This window comes from Sciurus carolinensis, chromosome 5 (assembly GCF_902686445.1).
Source record: "Sciurus carolinensis chromosome 5, mSciCar1.2, whole genome shotgun sequence".
Taxonomy (NCBI): domain Eukaryota; kingdom Metazoa; phylum Chordata; class Mammalia; order Rodentia; family Sciuridae; genus Sciurus; species Sciurus carolinensis.
In genome coordinates this window covers 71,632,160-71,650,682 of record NC_062217.1, presented here as the reverse complement: position 1 = coordinate 71,650,682, position 18,523 = coordinate 71,632,160, and the positions used below count along the sequence as shown (strand labels likewise).

The 18,523-nt window shown below is 34.6% G+C and overlaps 1 protein-coding gene across 10 annotated transcripts in view; it reads right to left on the bottom strand.

The window, feature by feature from the left end:
- Positions 1-5,331: 5,331 nt before the first annotated feature.
- The window catches only part of Scel (sciellin), a 98,959-nt gene continuing 85,767 nt past the window's right edge, over positions 5,332-18,523 (bottom strand). For all 10 annotated transcript variants that reach the window (XM_047553247.1, XM_047553241.1, XM_047553245.1 and 7 more), the window contains 5 exons: positions 18,059-18,130; positions 14,101-14,175; positions 10,135-10,243; positions 8,033-8,135; positions 5,332-6,334 (listed from right to left, as the gene is read on the bottom strand). In XM_047553247.1, the coding sequence (XP_047409203.1) occupies positions 6,318-6,334; positions 8,033-8,135; positions 10,135-10,243; positions 14,101-14,175; positions 18,059-18,130 (376 nt within the window). In that variant the 3' untranslated portion in view covers positions 5,332-6,317. The remainder of the gene's footprint in view (positions 6,335-8,032; positions 8,136-10,134; positions 10,244-14,100; positions 14,176-18,058; positions 18,131-18,523) is intronic.

The window sequence follows — 18,523 nt, the reverse complement described above, 5'->3', positions numbered from 1 at the left end:
AATCCAATCTAGGATGGAATTTAGTTTGCAAATGTATGGCATAAAATTGACCTAGACAAATGAAAACCACAAGTAGGAGTTAGCAGTGTGTCACTCTAATTCTAAAAGTTAATAAAATGCCACAGTATCCAAATAAAAGAATGGCATGTAAGACTTAGACTATCACAGTATTCTATTCTAGGGAGATAAGAATTTTTAGATTATTGTATTCATTTAAAACCCATACACAGTGAAAGAGACTTCAGTATGCTAAGTTTCAATCATAGTTTTGCCACTAAGAAACTAGCTGTATCATGGAATTAATGGTGATCCCAGACCCCTAACTCTCTAATATCCAGATCCTATAAACTGGGACATCAGGTCAGAATCCTAGTCAAATGAACATATAAATCTAAAACCTTTTATTCAACAGGGGAAGACATTATTAAAAAGAGTTAGGGGGGCCAGAGTTGTGACTCGGTGGTAGAACGCTTGCCTGGCACGTGTGAGGCACTGGGTTGGAGCCTCAGCACTACATAAAAATAAATAAATAAATAATAAAAGGTATTGTGGCCATCTATAACTAAAAAAAAATTTTAAATGAGTTAGAAAGATTTAATGACAATACTTTAGTATACAAATAAATTAGTCCAAGGAGGCTATGGATTACCACCCATGAATGAGTTAACTATCATAGGGGACAGGTTAGGTCACAAGGTCCTGGGCTCCCATCATCCATCACCTGCCTTTCTTGAGTAATGAAACTCTCGGCACATAATGGCTGGTGCACAGCTAGAAACTACATATCATAACCTTCTTTGGAGTAAGGTGTGGTCAATATAAGTGGCCAGTTGGAATGGGGCAGCTTCTCCATCACAGCCATATCTTTCTCTTGGGGGCCTGGTATGGAGCTGGTAAGCCAGCTTTGACCCCAGACACTGGAGGATGGCATTGCAACAATATGCTCTGGACAATTTCATGGACAGAACCTCCTTTTGTTCTACTATGAAAAATTCATCTTTGAACTATTGTAGTTTGGAGGTTCTTTGTTACACTTGGTTGTGCCCTAACGTATATGGAAAATGGTATTAGAAATCAGGTGCTGCCAAATGAGAGCCTAAAACACATGTCATTGGCTAATTACTGATGTAGTGGGCAATAAAAAAAACAAATATTGAAGGTTGGAAATCTAGTGACTCTTATCATGCCATAGTAAAACATTTGGCAACATTCTCACTTACTGTGCCATTTGTGGAGCCCATGCTAGGAGAAGAGACTAGAAAAACCAAGGCTATTGGTATATGTTGGCTATTCCTTGACTAAGAGTCCAGTGACTAAGAAATTAATCAAACTAGCAAAGCCAACTGTAGCTTTATGACAAAGAACAAGAGACATCTTTGTCTCTCGAAAGCTCTACCAGGACCTTATAATGAAATGCTTTTCCTCAGACAATGGAATGACCTCATCAGCAAAGGTTAGTAAACTTTCTGTCACTATTACAAGATAAGTCAATTTATAAAGAGAAAAGGTTTATTTAGGGACAGAATATGTATTTTAAAAGCCCAAAGCATCTTGTAGTGTCAAGGAAGTACTCAAACGCACAGTGCATGCAATACACACACACACACACAAACACACACACACACAAAATGATTTAGATATACTGAAGGGACTTGGAAGTCCAATGAAAGAGTTCCCAAGGATCAAAGCTGGAATAATTTGAACAGGAAAATAAATAATGTACTATAGAATTGTAACCCAAAGCACTGAATAAATATCTATGACTTCAGGCTGGTGTAAATAAAAGATTAAATAAATAAATAAATGGAGAAGGAGACACAGCTATCCCATTCATAAGAACGCCACAAATATTAGGTAGCTATTTCATCCTTAAGGAGATGGGGCAAAGCTTTCCACTCTTCAGGTATGGGTGTTGCATATTAACTTCCTTCCAAAGAGCACAATATGGAAAAGGCAGGGGTAAAAAAAGAGTAACTGTCTGATGGAGACACCTGGCAATCACTACCTCAGCCAGGTGATCAAGATCAACATGAACAGCAAGAAATCAGATCCCTAACCCATTCCCTCAGGATAAGAATGGTGCTATCATGCTGGGCTGGGTAGTACACACCTGTAATCCCAGGAGCTCAGGGGACTGAGGCAGGAGGATTGAAAATTCAGAGCCAGTCTCAGTAACTTGATGAGACCCTATGTAACTTAGAGAGACCCTGTCTCAAAATAAAATATAATGAAATATAAAAAAGGGCTGGGAATATTGCTCAGTGGTTAAGATCCCTTGGGTTCAATCCCAGACATCCTCCCCCCCAACACACATATAAAAAAAAAAAGAGAGAAGAGAGAGAATGGCACTATCCTCTGAGATTTTCCTCCTCAAAACCTATACCCCCAATCCAACCATGAGGAAAAAACATCAGAAAAATCTTCAAGTAATAATGTCTCTATTAAAAACAAAGTCAGAAACTGTCACAGGCAAGAAGAACCCAGGGAGACATGATAGCTAAAAGGTAATGTGGCATCCTGGATGCATCCTGTAACAGAAAAAGACATTCAATACTAAGAAAAATCTGAATAAAATATGGACGTTGGTTTATAATGGTTTCATTAATTATGACAAATATACCATATTAATGTTGAATATTTTTTAAAATTCTTTAGATGTTTATAAACCTTTATTTTATTCATTTATTTATATGTGGTACTGAGAATCAAACCCAGTGCCTCACACGTGTTAGGCAAGTGTTCTACCACTGAGCCACAATCCCAACCCCAATGTTGAATATTAATAATCATTTTTAGACTTTAATCTTTCTAATAGCATGTAGTAATATTTCATTGTTGTTTTAATTTGCATTTCCCTAATGACAAATATTGGGCATCTTTCATGCATTTATTTGTCATCTATATATCTTCTTTGTTTGAGGTATCTGTTCAGATGTCTGTTTAGGTGTCTGTTCCATTTTTTAATTGCTTTTTTAATTGTTGAGTTTTAAGAACTAATTGTATATTCTGGGATAAATTCCTGATAAGACAAGTGTTTACAAGGTATTATCTCCAGTCTGTGACTTATCTTTCCATTCTCTTAACAGTGCCTTTAGCACAGCCTATGTTTTTCATTTTAATAACTTTTACCAGTGTTTTCTTTTATAGATAATGCTTTTTGTACCATATCTAAAAACTCTGCCAAGCTTAAGGAAATGTTGAACTCTCTGCTGTTTTCTAGAAGTTTTATATCTTTGCAGTTTTACATTTAGGTCTCTGTTCCATTTTGAATCAATCTTTGAAGCTTCATGAAATGCATCAAATAAAAATTAATTGACTATATTTGACTATATTTGTCTCAATTTTATTTAAACCTGTCCATAAAATAAATAACATTCAATAATATTTTAATGACACAAATCTAAAAGGTATAAATGAATTCTACCAAGTGTAACTTATCAAAAGACAACATTACAATAGACTTAAAGATCTCAGCTGACTTTTGTGATTCTACAATCAGAAAACAGCTCATTCTATAAGATAGAACGAATGAGTGATTTCCCATCAGCTGAGTAGAGAAGATTGTCTTTATAGACAAAAAAGGGCTGAGAGAAGAAAACAGAACAAACTTGTGAACTGGTTGTTTCAGTTACTTTCATTGTAAAGGTTAAAACAGAAAGGACTTCCTAATCATGCTGCCTAAAATTGACCTTTTGTGGGATTTGGCTATTATCTCTGTTCTGATTTCTCAGAAGTTCAAATAAATAACTTAGTTTCTGCTTGGTGATTTAGAACCTCAGCACGAGCCATTCTATTTTGGTTTAGTAACCTGCCCAATTTCATAAGCATACTTATGGGTCCCTCTGGGAACTGTGGAATAGGTGGGATTCTAAAAGCACTTTATTTACATTGTACCAAAATAACAATTCCATAGAAAAAAAAATCACTATTATTTTGCCATGATGTAGATCAGTCGCTTGTTTTGATAGAGCTCTGAATCAAGTTGAGCAGGAAAATGTTCCAGACATTCACCATTACCTCCCATAGCAAACAAGTTACCACCAGCAGTGACAGCCAGACCACCCTACCACTCCCAACCAGCTAGCTGAGTGATTGCAATCAAATAAGTAAAGATGCACAGATTCTTGAATGAATTCTTATTTATTGGCCTTATATTAAAAGTGCACGCTATTTTAACAAACTCAGAACAAAATTCTAAAATTGTTGTATTTCTTGTCTTTAACTTTCTTAAAAGGGTATCTCATGATGAAATTATCACTTCTCTTTCAGAGACATATTTTAATTAGCAATAGAATTCAGGACCTGGTACTCCTAGATTTAGGTAATTGTGTCCAGGACAAGTATGCAAATCATAACATAATTAATTGACTGCAAAAAGAGAGATCTTTCAAATTGTTTTAGGAGTCTGTCATTCCTATAGTGATAATAAACTCAGACATAATGAAGTGGTCTTGATGAATCAGAAGCCCTTTTCTCTCCACTTCATTTTTATTTCATTTTTACTACAGCTTTGGGTTTGATTTAACACATTATTGTAGAAGAAAGCATCCATAAAACAGCTTTAGAAGAGTGAGAAATGTGTTCCCTTTAGGTTTTTATACTTTAAAATGGTATTCAGATGATTTTTAATTACTACAAAAGCATTGAGATGTTAATACACTTTGTAGAAAAGACAGGGATGCTATTTCATCCATCCTTCTCTGCAGTGAATTTCAACTCTAAGAAAATTATTTCTTTTGATCCACTCTGATAGCATGTAATAAAAGAACAATAAAACATATGGCTCAATTACCACTGCTTCTCATCAAGCATGAATTAATGAATATCAAATTATTATTAATTGTTTTTTCTGGCTCTCTCTCCATAGGACAATTATACATTGCTGTATTTTGATAAGCACTTTGTGTTTAACACTTTGTGGAACAGACTCTAAGAGGGACAGATGCATGAAATTATTACACAAGGCAATCACTCTTTGAATTTATCACCATTTGCATTTTACATGGTCATCTTTTAACCTCCCTTGTTTGTATCAGTTTCTCAAAACCACTTAAAAACCTCCCTAGAATTCTACCTGCACTTCAATTTACCTCCCTTCAAGAAACAGTTGCAATGTGTCTATAAAACTTTATAAATTCAATTTCTCATTAATACTAATTTCTCATGTGATTGGGTTTGCAATTCCTTCAGAAAATGTTCTTTGAAAATAAAAGCTATAGCTTAAGCAATTGAAAAAAAAAATAGTACATCATAGAATGTAAGACATTATGATCAGTATAATTGACAAAACATGTTAGTGAATAACATTTATAGACAGTTCACAAAAAATTCTGCATAACTGATAGTTCATTTTATTTGTATAAGCTTTCTGTAAATACAAAGTTCTACATAATAGATATATAGGTAATGTGTTTGTAATCTATAGCAATTACTTCTCATTGATTATTTGTATACCCAGATTTTGAAATGCATGCAAAGAAAATTTAACAAATTTTAATATGTTAACTATACATGTTATATGATTTTACCTATTATCTATAAATCTATTTCCCTTCTAAAATAGTCTATAAAAATGCTGATAAACTGAAGGATGACACTAAGGTCAAATTGTTCATATGACCTGTGTAGTTTAACAAAAACACATACTGACATATTTCTAGCAAGCAAACCCAAACTTCTAGAATCAGAGAACCAGGGAAGCAAAAAGGGACCTTAGAAGTCATTTTGTCCTATGCCCTTCATGTTACAAATAATGTCACAGAGATCTGGAAAGGTTAAATTATTTTTCTAAGGTCCATATAACTTTGTATGTTATCTTTGTGCAAAACTTTATAAGAAAATTTCTATCAGCATTTCTTTTTCAGAAAAAGGAAGCATATGTTACTTCCTGTAGTGTATTTGTCAAGATGTTAATAATGCCTGTGAATCCAAATTCTTAGGGGAATAAAAGTGAAAAATTAGAAATTTGGTTATAATTGAAACCATGATGCACAGCGAACTTATGAAGCAGGGATGCACCTGGTTAAAGCTGACAGGGCTCACACCACTGGATTCAGGGTTCCTTTCACACTGGTTACTAGAACCACCCGAATTTTTTTTTTTAATCACTAAATCTAGCCAGATACCAGGTGGTTCTTTTTATGTATATGACCTTACTTAGGGGAATTATATTATTTATGCAATAGCAGACTTGTTGATTTTATACAAGAATTAATCTTCAGTGTACAAGCTTTTCTAGATTACATATTCTCAAAACAAAACTTATAACTTTTAATTTCTTAATGAATATTTTTCATTTTGATTTCCATGTGCCAGTATCACTGAGTCCATTTTGCTGAAAAAAAAATGTAAAAAACAGTTAGATATACAAATCAGCACAAAAATAAGACCATAACTAAAACAATCCTTCATCCCAGGGAGAGTGGTGGATTAGGCATTCCACTTTTCTTTCTACTCCTGAATTCATCGATGTCCCTTTTGACCATACATGAAGTACCAGATATCAGATATGCACATCATAAAATGTCTGAGAGTCATCTTGACAACTTATATGTACTATAAAAAATTCAGTGCCTATGAAATGCACACAGGCAGGGAGGTCTCAGTCTTTGAGTGACCATACCCCCTAATGTGTCTTGGACGCCCAAGAGACAAAGTTCTAAAGCCACCACCATGCATATCAAGACCAATGAAATAATGTTGGATCACGATAAGGCTGCCAAATTAGAAGGAAAAGCAAATATGAGAGCTGTCTTGGGAAAGCAGAAAATAGAATAAGCATGAATATAATTAGGTTTATTCTTGTAATTGATTCTGCAGCCTGATGGAACGTGGGTTTCTGAATATTTTTCAGAGCATTTTCCAGATGTAGCCTCCCAATAGCTCATTAAGCTCACACATTTGTCTTTAAGCTCTGTACTTTGGATTCCATGTAGGAATCCCAAATGTTCCTCTTTCATTCACTGTGTCAACAAGACAAGGAAAAAAGTGTTGTTCACCTTCTCTTCAATATCATTTTGGTTATGTTATCTACTTATTATTAAATCTAAAAATAAAATATAGATACTGGCTTGTAAAAATTGATCAAGTGTCAGAGGACTTTATTTTGATAACTTATGTCCTGTGCTCATCCGCTTTTAAACATTTCACACTTAGTTTGTAGAAAATGTTAATTGAAGATACACGTCTTTCTCACATTATCACTGTCACCTATGAGTCTAAATTTTACTAATATTTGACCTATATTGTTAAAACATATTTAAATGTTATATTTAATAAAGAATTAAATCTGGGCTGGGGAGATAGCTCAGCTGGTAGAGTGCTTGCCTTGCAAGCACAAGGCCCTGAGTTCAATCCCCAGTACCGCAAAAAAAAAAAAAAAAAAAAATTAAATCTAATTCTTTTAAGTTAAAAATAACATTTATTATTGGGCAGAGTGGTGCACACTTGTTAATCCCAGTCACTTGGGAGGCTGAGGCAGGAGGACTGCAGGTTCAAGTCCAGCTTCAGCAACTTAGAAAGGTCCTAAGATACTTAGCAAGACCCTGTCTTCAAATTAAAAAGTAAAAAGGACTGGAGATGTAGCTCAGTGGTAAAGAGCCCTGGGTTCAAACCCTAGTAACCCCCCACTCCCCCCAAAAAAGGCATTTACTGTACAAACAAAATCAGATAAAAAATATATTCAAGCGAAAATGTAAAAGGTCATTCAAAGAAATGGGCTTCAATTTAAACAATCATTTTATCAGAGAAGATGTATTTTTGTTTGAAAAAAGTGGGAAATTTTCTAAAATAAATGACCTCTTTCTTAGATGTATCTATGTCCCATTTAACATCAGAAGATAATATAAACGTTGACTGATTTTTTTTTACCAGTAAACAAAATATTACCAGAGTATAACTACATGCTGTTAAATTCTTAACTAAATATAATTAATAAAGTATCTTACTTTATTTCAATATATCATTTTCAACAATACTCAGTGCCCATTAATGTTAGTAAAAGTGATTGTTCCTTACAGATCCTGACACTTACCCAGGACCTTGGAGTAGCAAGGTTCACAGTGTATTGTCTGTCTATAAATCCAAATACTGTCACCTGCTTGTAGATTTTCCAAAGGTTGTTTGCATATTTCACACTAAAGAAGAAAAGCATAAATATAAAGTTTACCTTATAGATTAAGTCAAGATTCTTAGAGGAAGAAGGTAGAGAAACCTTTTTAGTTCATTCAGGACCATCTTCCATAGCATCATTCCAATGCAACCTCAAGAAACACCACAGGAAAATTGAGATATACTGGTCTATAATCCATGTGAAAACTTTTCAAATGGACTCTCATATCCTCTTTCCATCGTCCTGGTACATTTCAGGGTATATCTACCACCAAAATTTTCTACTTAACTCCCAAGGGAGCAGATACAACAGTTTTCACATTGGTTATACCCAATAGCTCAAATAAAAATACAAGCCCACATTTATGGTTTGCTTACATGAGGCAGAGTTATGATGTCCAGGCACAACATCACCGAGCATAACAAACTACCAATCTTACAAGGTTTGGGGGGAAATTTATTCTGAGTTGTGTTGGGTTACAGGAGTAGGAAAGGGCTAGACTCTCTTTTAGACCTGTCCACTGATGATTGGCTGAATTCCAAACATCAGGGAGAGGCACTAATTACTTTCAGAAGTGGGTTCACTAAACAAATTGCCATTGATCTCTTTGACATGTTTAGATCAGTTCAGATGGCTCTCTATTACCATGGCTGCATAACAAACTATCTTTTTCTACAAGTGTGGGGAACCTTTTTATTCTCAGTTATGTTTTATAATTACCTTGGAAATGGTGTCAAATCATTTAAAATATAATAAATGAAAATTATTCCTGTTTACCAAAAGCAATAATCATGAGAATTTTCTCATTTTATTAAGTTTTATTCCTAATAATTTTAAATCATGAGTTATATACTTTTATTTAATTGAATATGTTTAATAATAGGATGTGATTGCATGTTCTTATAATCAAATAATTATTCAATCTTCATATTACATTCGTATAATACTCTGTTGGGTGGGTTTTTCTTTGTTCAAAATAATGCACCAAATTTCTGATTTCTTTATGTTACTATCTGAAGGTAAATGGAGGAGAAATAATCAATTCACCAAGTATTAAGTATATTTGACTGGATCAGATAATTTGTATCCATCATAGAATGCCTACACTATAACCACCCACAGATTTGGTTAAATGCCTCTCAATTGACTGCATATTAGCTCTAAGGAGTTTTCAAAGTACCAATGCCCCCAAATCATCTCTGAGATTCTTGGTTTTACTGGGGCTGGTCCCAATTTGCCCTTAATTATCTCAGATGATTATAATGTTCAGGCAGGGTTAAGAACCACTGGTCTAGTGAACTACTACCTCATTTTACAGGTAAGGAAACACTCCAAGGTAATCTAGGTGGTTTCCAAAGTCACACAGTCATAACTAGTGGCAGAGGCAGAACCAAAAGTCAGGTCTTCAGATTCCTAGTTCAGTGTTTGCTCAGGCAGTTACACCAAAAGCTGTCATGTTGACCCACCCAATGTCATTATTGAGAAAAAAAAAATAGCTGATAAAAAGCAAACTGTGAAATACTATGCTAATGAATGTCTACTATTATTTATTAAGCCATAATTAACTGTGATTAATCATAGTCTGAAAAGCAGATTGAGTTTTAACAATTGTTAAACCCATCAGGCCTAATTTCATGATGAAAGAGTTGCTAGCTTTCTTCTCAACAGTTTATTCTCCTTTTTTGAATTCATTATATATTTTATGCAATATGTGATTTATTAAAATCCTGCAGAAACTTTTATAAAAAGAACAAGTGTTTATCTTTCTCACAGACTTAAATCTCTTGGGTAAGAATGAATAGATGTATCAGTAATCAACTCTAAGCCTAAAACCAAGATAGTAATTTCAAATCTTTGAGGTTTAGGCTACAGAGCTCTAAGAAATATGTAAGTAGTGCATTATTAATGTGAATTATAGAGCTTCTGAAAGTTTTCACTTCATTCCAAGTATTTTAATAAATAATTATTTTAATTCCAGTTATTATGCCATTTTACATTTAGTTAAGTGAAATAAACACATTTACCTTAAAGCAAGTGGAATGGCAGCAAATCTGTAATTCATCTAAAATCATTTTTGTTTCTATACCCAAGGGTTTGCGACAGTAAGTGCACATATCTCTTTCGATGACTGACCTATAGAGACATAAGCAATTAAAAATTAAAAAGAAATCTGCTACATATAAAAGACAGAGGTATTCCCTATGAAGTCATGTAGAAATGGTATGTTACTTTAAGAAACCACAGTAAATGCAAGAAAAGTTCAGAGTTTACTTATTCTAGTAATAGAACTGTTTTTCTAGTTACCCCTAAAATGATGTCAAAGAATTAACAAATTAACGTGAGGGAAAGTCGCAGACTATTAAACCATTAGCAATCAAGGATGCATATGAGCAGGACAGAGATGTTCAGTTCCCCTACTGAAGTAGGTTATAAATACCCCTTGGAGCTACAAGAGGGTTTTTAATTATTAATCTACCTATATCAGTTTACAGATTACATGGGGAAAGTATGCAGCAGATTGACATAAATATTTTACATTTGAACATTCAATAGATCAAAAATAGAAATTCGTTCAAGAGTGTATTTATAAACTCACAAAATGATGGGTCTGTAGTACTCAAGACTCCAAGGTCTAGAATCGCCACCCATGGTAAGAGTCAGATTAAGGGATCCCTATCATGACAAAGTTTATATTCTACATTCAATAATAAATGAATTATAGATGCAATCAATAGAATAAAAAAAATTTAGATCATGCCAGAGCATTAGGAAAGGATTCTTTTTCTTTTAAGAGGTCTTAGGAGTGTCTTAAATCACACCTGGTAGAATTTACTGGATCTGAGGCATTAACACACAGGCCTGATATTTCCAGAGTAGGATATTTAATGGGTAGTGAAATAAAAATAGCCAATACTTGTATAGTACTCAGCACGTGAGGTGCATTTCCCCAAGTCCTACATACACACATTCAGTTACTCTTTACATTACTGAGAAGTCAGTATTGTTATTTTTAGCATCATTTTATAGAAAGGGAACTGGGGCAGAGAAGGGTAAGTAAATTATTGCTGTCATGCAGCCAGTGAGTGACTTTAAATACAGTGTGATCCCAGAACTTTCGACCTGCCTGTGAGGCCTACTGGGCTCCTGTGTTGAAATGAGCTATGTCATGCGTAGGAGTCATTATAGTATCATCAAGCCCATGAGTGAAGCAGAGAAGAGGGAAAATAGGAGGAAGAGAAAGCCAGAGAAGAAAGGAATTAAAGTAGATAAACTTTTTCTGATTTTATATTTTAGTCATTCTAGAAATTGCTTGCTAATGCCTATGTACATAGGTAAATATTCACTCCTTCACTTCATTCTCTAACTACTCACTTACATGTACCAGGCAAATATTTCACTATGAATAACCCATGTATATACAGATGTATGTGCATACACACCGAAATTTCCCACTTATGACTATAAGCACTTCAGAAGCAGAAAATATGTGCTTTATATCTGCTGTCTATTCCACAGGCACTGAGCTAGGAACTGGAAATACAGAAAGTGAAAGATGGCGTCCTCCCATGAGAAGCTCTTTCCACTGGGGAAGCCAGACATGTGATTCAGTGATGGCAGCGTGGCATGGTCATGAGGAAAGAGGAAGCAACCAATGCTGGGGGGAGTCAGAAAACGTTTGTCAGAAAAAGTGCATATGGCTACGACTTGAAGATAAAGGCGCTCTCAAGGTGGGCTCACGGAACAAGATATACCGAGCTGCTCCTCCCTGAGGGCATTTGCAGTGATTGACCATCTGCCAACGTTCAGCAGGAGCAGGTCTAAAGGCCCAACATGAATGTGTAAAGGAAATTGGTCTTTGTTTTACAAGGTGGGAAAACACTTCTAATGGGATTGATATGCTTAGATAAGAACTGTGGGGACATAGCCAATTTTACACACTAATCAACAGCAAAAGCTGCTTGACCTGCTGGTCTTATCGTGAACTTACTGACAACTAAGAAAAATTTCATGAACTGTCTTAGGACTAATTCTCCAATTCTTCATATTAACAAAAAGACTTTAATGAAGCACGTTTCCCTTCCTTACATTAGCAATAAAAATATGAACCTAGGGAGAACTCTGATATTGGTATTGTCCTTACAATTAAGGATTATAGAATTAATCAAAGATCTTTCCAAAGGATTACAAAAAAAGTTTTGGCTTGTTTTAATTGTTGTTGTTACCTAGACAGTGTCTATAGTTCCAATGTTTGTATAGAGTACTTTACTCCTTTGAGAAGTATAATGTAACTGCAGGACACTTAGCAGAGCATTGATAATGGGCACAGTTTTGGAAGATTGTCATAAAGGGGCTGTTTTTATTTTTGATTGGCACATAATAACTTTACATATTTATCAGGCATGATGTGATATTTTGATATAAGCAAATATATAATGATGAAATCAAGGTAATTAGTGTTTCTATCTCAAATATTTATTATTCATTTGTATTAGGAACATTCAAAATCCTCTCTTCTAGTTATTGTGAAATAAACAGTAAATTGTTGTTAACTATGGTCACCCTACTATGCTATAGAGCTCTAGAAGTTATTCTCCTGTTTGATTGTATTTTGGTACCTGTTATCCATCCTCTATCCTGCCCTCCTCAACCTGGACCATTCTACTCTCTACTCCTATGAGACCAACTTTTTTTTAGCTTCTACATAGGAGTGACAAGATATGGTACTTGTCTTTCTGTGCCTGGCTTATTTCACTTAACATAATGTCCTCCAAGCTCATCTGCATTGCCACAAATGACAGGATTTCATTCTTTTTATAACTGAATAATATTCTGTTGTGTGTATATATCCCAACTTTTCTTTTTCCATGCATCTATCATTGGATATCTATATTGATTCCATATCTTGGTTATTATGAATAATGCTGCAATGAACATGGAGGTAAAGATGTTTCTTTGGCATATTGATTTCCTTTCCTTTGGATATATAGTCATAGAATTGCTGGGTCATATGGTAGTTCCATTTTTAGTCGTTTGAGGAACCTCTAGATTGTTTTCCACAATGGTTATACTAATTTACTTTCTTCCATCAGAGAAACGGGACACAATTTTGATGTTTGGTCCACCCATATTTCCCTTTGTGAATGGGACATGGGTTTGTGTGTTCATAAAACATTTATTGAGTACCTACCTGTTAGGTACCAAACACTGTATTGTAAGCTGAAGCCACACATAAAAATAAGATGCTTACTTTCAATGAGTCATATTTCCAGCCCTTACTATAGAGAAATTGGTGAGATTTGCATTACAGTTTGTTTCCAGTGATTGGGTTGAAATGCTAATTATTTTCATTTACTCCACTACAAATCTGCAGGCCACACACTCCTGAGTGTCACCTTGGGGCCTGGCTGAACATTAAACAATAGAAGACCACTAATAGCAAAAACCTGGAGTGGGGTCAGTTCACCAGCACTAAATCAATACTCATCATAACCCTGCCCCTGGGAACTGCGATTAGGCCCAGAGTGGGTCTTAGTAGTATATCCATGCAGCTGCTTGTAAACCTGTAAAGCAAGCTAACTTTGAAAAACCATGAGGAGGGAGGGCTGAGGGCAGTCTAGTAGTGCAACGAAGACTAGATGCTAATAATGTGGGACTGGGGACTCCTGGGAATCATCAACAGCAGAAGGGCTGGCCTGGAAGGCAGTTGGAAGACATGGAAAGGATTTTTTGAAATAATGTGCATCAAAATTAGAGATCAGGAACAGCAAGAGACCAAGAGGCAAATTCTTGGATGCAGAGTTATACTCTCTTCTCTTCTTGTATAAATATAACAATTAGTATTAGGAGAGTTATCTCCAGAGCAAACGATAATGAGAATATATGTGTACATATAAATGTGTATATTGGCTTGTGTGTGTATGTGTGTGTGTGTGTGTGTGTGTGTATACACTGATGTATACGTCAATGTTTGTAAATAAAGAACTACTCACCGATCTGAAGTTGAATAAACAGTTTGTATATATTTTCCAGACATAGTCTCCTGATATCCACTTTTTGGTAATTTACTAGAAACAAACATATATGGACATGTAAGAGTCAGGCTGTGTACATATCCATACACTAATGGATTGTAAGAAAACACACACATAATCTCTTATGCAGCTGTATTGCTATTGTTCTTTATGACCATGCAAGTCAGGACGATGCCTTGACACTTTTTATTTTCAATCTGTAGAAGTGTTGCTGCACAAAACACCTCCAAATATCATGAAAGTAAAGATAGAGTAGGGTGAGGAATATAGGAACAAGTGTGAGCAGGTAAATAAGCCAAAATTTTTTCATGAAATTTATACTTGTACCTCACTTGTTCACTAAATAAAACTACGTGCATTTTAACACAAGACAAAGGAAATGCACAAAGCCCAAGCAAGGCAGGCAAATATGCTTACACCATTCCCAGGGAGCAATGGAGACACATGAGCTTTTAGAGAAAGTTCTAGAAATTTTTATTTTTACTTGAAAACTTGCAAGAAGGAGTAATTTAGAATTTAGAAAGTAAAAGTAAGTGCAATTTTTTTTTATTGTAAACAAGTGGGATACATGTTGTTTCTGTTTGTACATGAGTAAAGGCATACCATTTGTGTAATCATAAATTTACATAGGGTAATGTTGTTTGATTCATTCTGTTATTTTTTCCCTTCCCCCCACCCCTCCAACCCCTCTTTTCCCTCTATACAGTCCTTCCTTCCTCCATTCTTGCCCCCCTCCCTAACCCTAACTCTAACACTAACCCCTCCCACCCCCCATTATGTGTCATCATCCGATTATCAGCGAGATCATTCGTCCTTTGGTTTTTTGAGATTGACTTATCTCACTTAGCATGATATTCTCCAATTTCACCCATTTGCCTGCAAATGCCATAATTTTATTATTCTTTATGTCAGAGTAATATTCCATTGTATATATATGCCACAGTTTCTTTATCCATTCATCAATTGAAGGACATCTAGGTTGGTTCCACAATCTGGCTATTGTGAATTGAGCAGCTATGAACATTGATGTGGCTCTATCTCTGTAGTATGCTGATTTTAAGTCCTTTGGGTATAGGCCAAGGAGTGGGATAGCTGGGTCAAATGGTGGTTCCATTCCAAGCTTTCTGAGGAATCTCCATACTGCTTTCCAGAGTGGCTGCACTAATTTGCAACCCCAATGTATGAGTGTTCCTTTTTCCCCACATCCTCGCCAACACCTATTGTTGCTTGTGTTCTTGATAATCGCCATTCTATTGGGGTGAGATGGAATCTTAGGGTAGTTTTGATTTGCATTTCTCTTATTACTAGAGATTTTGAACATTTTTAAAAGTTCTTTCCTTTTTATTTTGTAGATTGTTCCAGCTTCTAAACATCACTTTTCCTAGAGAAATGAATCTGTTATGAACTAACCAGTTGGCTCCTCATAATTGCTTCCCAAATACTTATGCTACCTGGGAATACATTAGGATTTGAAGCAACATGTTCCTACTATTTCAAGTAAGTGATAATTCTACAGTCCTCACATGGGATTTTTTAAGGAGAAATAGCTCTCTCCCTCCAAACTGTCCATAGGCAGATTGTTGTCAGAACTAAAATCTACTTCATGGAGCAATTACCCCTCAATGCCAAATAAGAGTTTGAACATATTTATTTTATTGATGAGAAAACTGAGAATAGCTTTGACAATACTACATGGTTAGTAAATGACAAAGACACAACTCAAATCTGACTATAGAGACTCTATGCTACACTGCACTGTGTCAGTATAGCTTTTAGGGAAGTTAAGGGTGTTTGAAGTTGCATCACCATCTTATTAAGTTAAAGTAGGAGAAAATCAATCCTTCCAGAATGTTCTGCCCTGTAAAATCTTGGCCTGGCATGCAACAATGTTACCTATTATCTTTTATAGTGATTTTTTTTTTTCTGAAAACTAAATGTGCACCAGAAACACATGACAATGCAGAGCTTTTGATCTGGCAAGTCTGGGGGGTGGTGCAAAGAATTTTCATCTCTAGCAAGTTCTGAGGTGATGTTGATGATGCAAGCCCAGAGCCCACACTATATACATATATATATGTATATGTATGTATATATATATATATGTGTGTGTGTGTGTGTGTGTGTGTGTGTGTGTGTAGTGTGTATATATAAATATATAAAACATCTTACTCTAGATATTTTGATATATTCAATAGATGAATAAAAGAATATTAAGGACTCAAGTAAGTGCAGAATCTAAAACATACTTAAATTATTTAACTACACTGATTATAGTTTACTTTTTAGTATTATAGTATGTATACGTAGTGTATATTATACATACAGATATGTATGTATATGTATATGTGTACATGTATGTATGTATATATGTATGCATATGTATACATACACTCTACATATAATACTATAATGATACTATATGTATGTGTATGTATATATGTATAATGTAACTTAATAAGATGGTGATGCAACTTCAAACACATACATACTATAATACTAAACTATTATCAGCATAGTTAAATAATTTATGTTTTAGTTTCTGCACTTCCTTGAGTCAAGTTAATATTCTTTAATTCATCTATTGAATATATCAAAATATCTAGAGTAAGATGTTTTATGGAATTCACATAATTCTAGAAAAATCATCATTTCCTTGAAAATCAATACTGCAATTATTTGGCATGAGTTCCTGTAAGACATTTCTTTAGAAAGCAAAACATATTGGTGTAATATCCCTAGGTCTAACAACATGTGAGAGATTATTATGTAAATATGGAAGAAATGCCTATTAATTTTAAATTCTATTTTACGGTATTTGGAGACTTGCTTTCACTGTAATACTTTTTGATGCTACTTATTTACTTGCAATGTCTTTCAACTACTTCTTATTTAAAAATTTACTCTGAAGCAGGTTGAAAGATGCAGTAGATGTGTGGGTAGCATTATCATCCCATGTTCTAGACTGGTGGCAGCACATGCCTCACATTTAATAAAATCATAGCCAATTTTGTTTTTGTATTATCTTATAATATTTTCTGTTTTATTTAAATGTCAACATAAAATTATATGTGAAAAAATTATTTTGAAATGTTTTATCTTTAATTAAAAGAGAGCAGAAATCATTCTTCAACATACCTTAGAGTGAGAAGTGGATTAGGACAAAAATCAATTTGGAAGTTACATTTTAAAGGATAAATTGTATGCACGGGTTGAAGAACCTTTTTGGAAGATTGCTCACTTCCTGTCGTGTATAAAATTTGCTGGAGTCCTGAGGGTCCCCTGTATCCAGAAGGTTCACCTGAATACTCTGCTTAGGCCCTCTTACATGTCACATGTATCTGCATGGGTGTCCCCAGTCATTAGATGACACTACAATTAGGGCAACTCTTGTTTTCATACTCCTTAAAAACCAAATGGGCTGTGAATCCTTGACCTTAGTTGACATTTTCCTCATAATTCATCATGCCAATCAATAGATTTCAGAGGACACCGATTCCTTATAATTTGGACCAAAATACACCTACTCAAAGTTATACACTTTATTTCAGATTGGAGGTAAACAATAGATAGAACCATTTCGTTAAAGTGGGACTTCAAATTAGTATAGGAATATTTGTGTATTAACAAAGCTTTTTAAACCATATGGTCACATATGTTTATGTGAGAGTTTTCAAATGATAATCCTATTATGTATACGTGTGTTATATTAAACGATCACTTAGCCCATCCAGTGACTATGATTATTTATAAAGTACTTAAAATCAGAAAATACAGTATTGTATGCCTAGAACTCGATACACTTAGGTGGTCTTCTTTGTGAAAGAAGCAAGTCCTGAAGTGATGGCATCTCTAGTTAAACATAGACCATTTCAAAATTATAAAACAAAGCAAAATATTTGAATTACATATCCAATACCTCTTCTCCACATAGGTCCTTGTGTATACAACAGTGTCCTTTGGTCTTGAATGCCTGGTCCCAGCATTGGAACTGCAATATAAACCATTTTCCTTCATGTTGAAAGTGTATTTATAAGGATAATAAAAACAATAAGGCTATTATCCAATTCAATGTAAAAAGTAATGCTTGTATACTCCTTCTAGACTTGAAATCATATGTTAAAGTGCTACTAATTAAGTTCTGCAAAATTTTGTTATTTCTCTCATCTTGTTCTTAACTTTCACTGTTCTGACCTACTTTCAGAGTATTAGCAAGAAAATCGGTCACTCAGTAAATCTGTTTAGGAGCGTGAAGATTATTTTCAATATCTGTGTAATGTGTTTTTAGTGTCTGCTTCCCTGATGTCCCATTCATATTTCCAACCCATACCAAAAAGTGAATCTTAATTAACTATCATGACAGTGTCTGATTTAATGAAGTGTC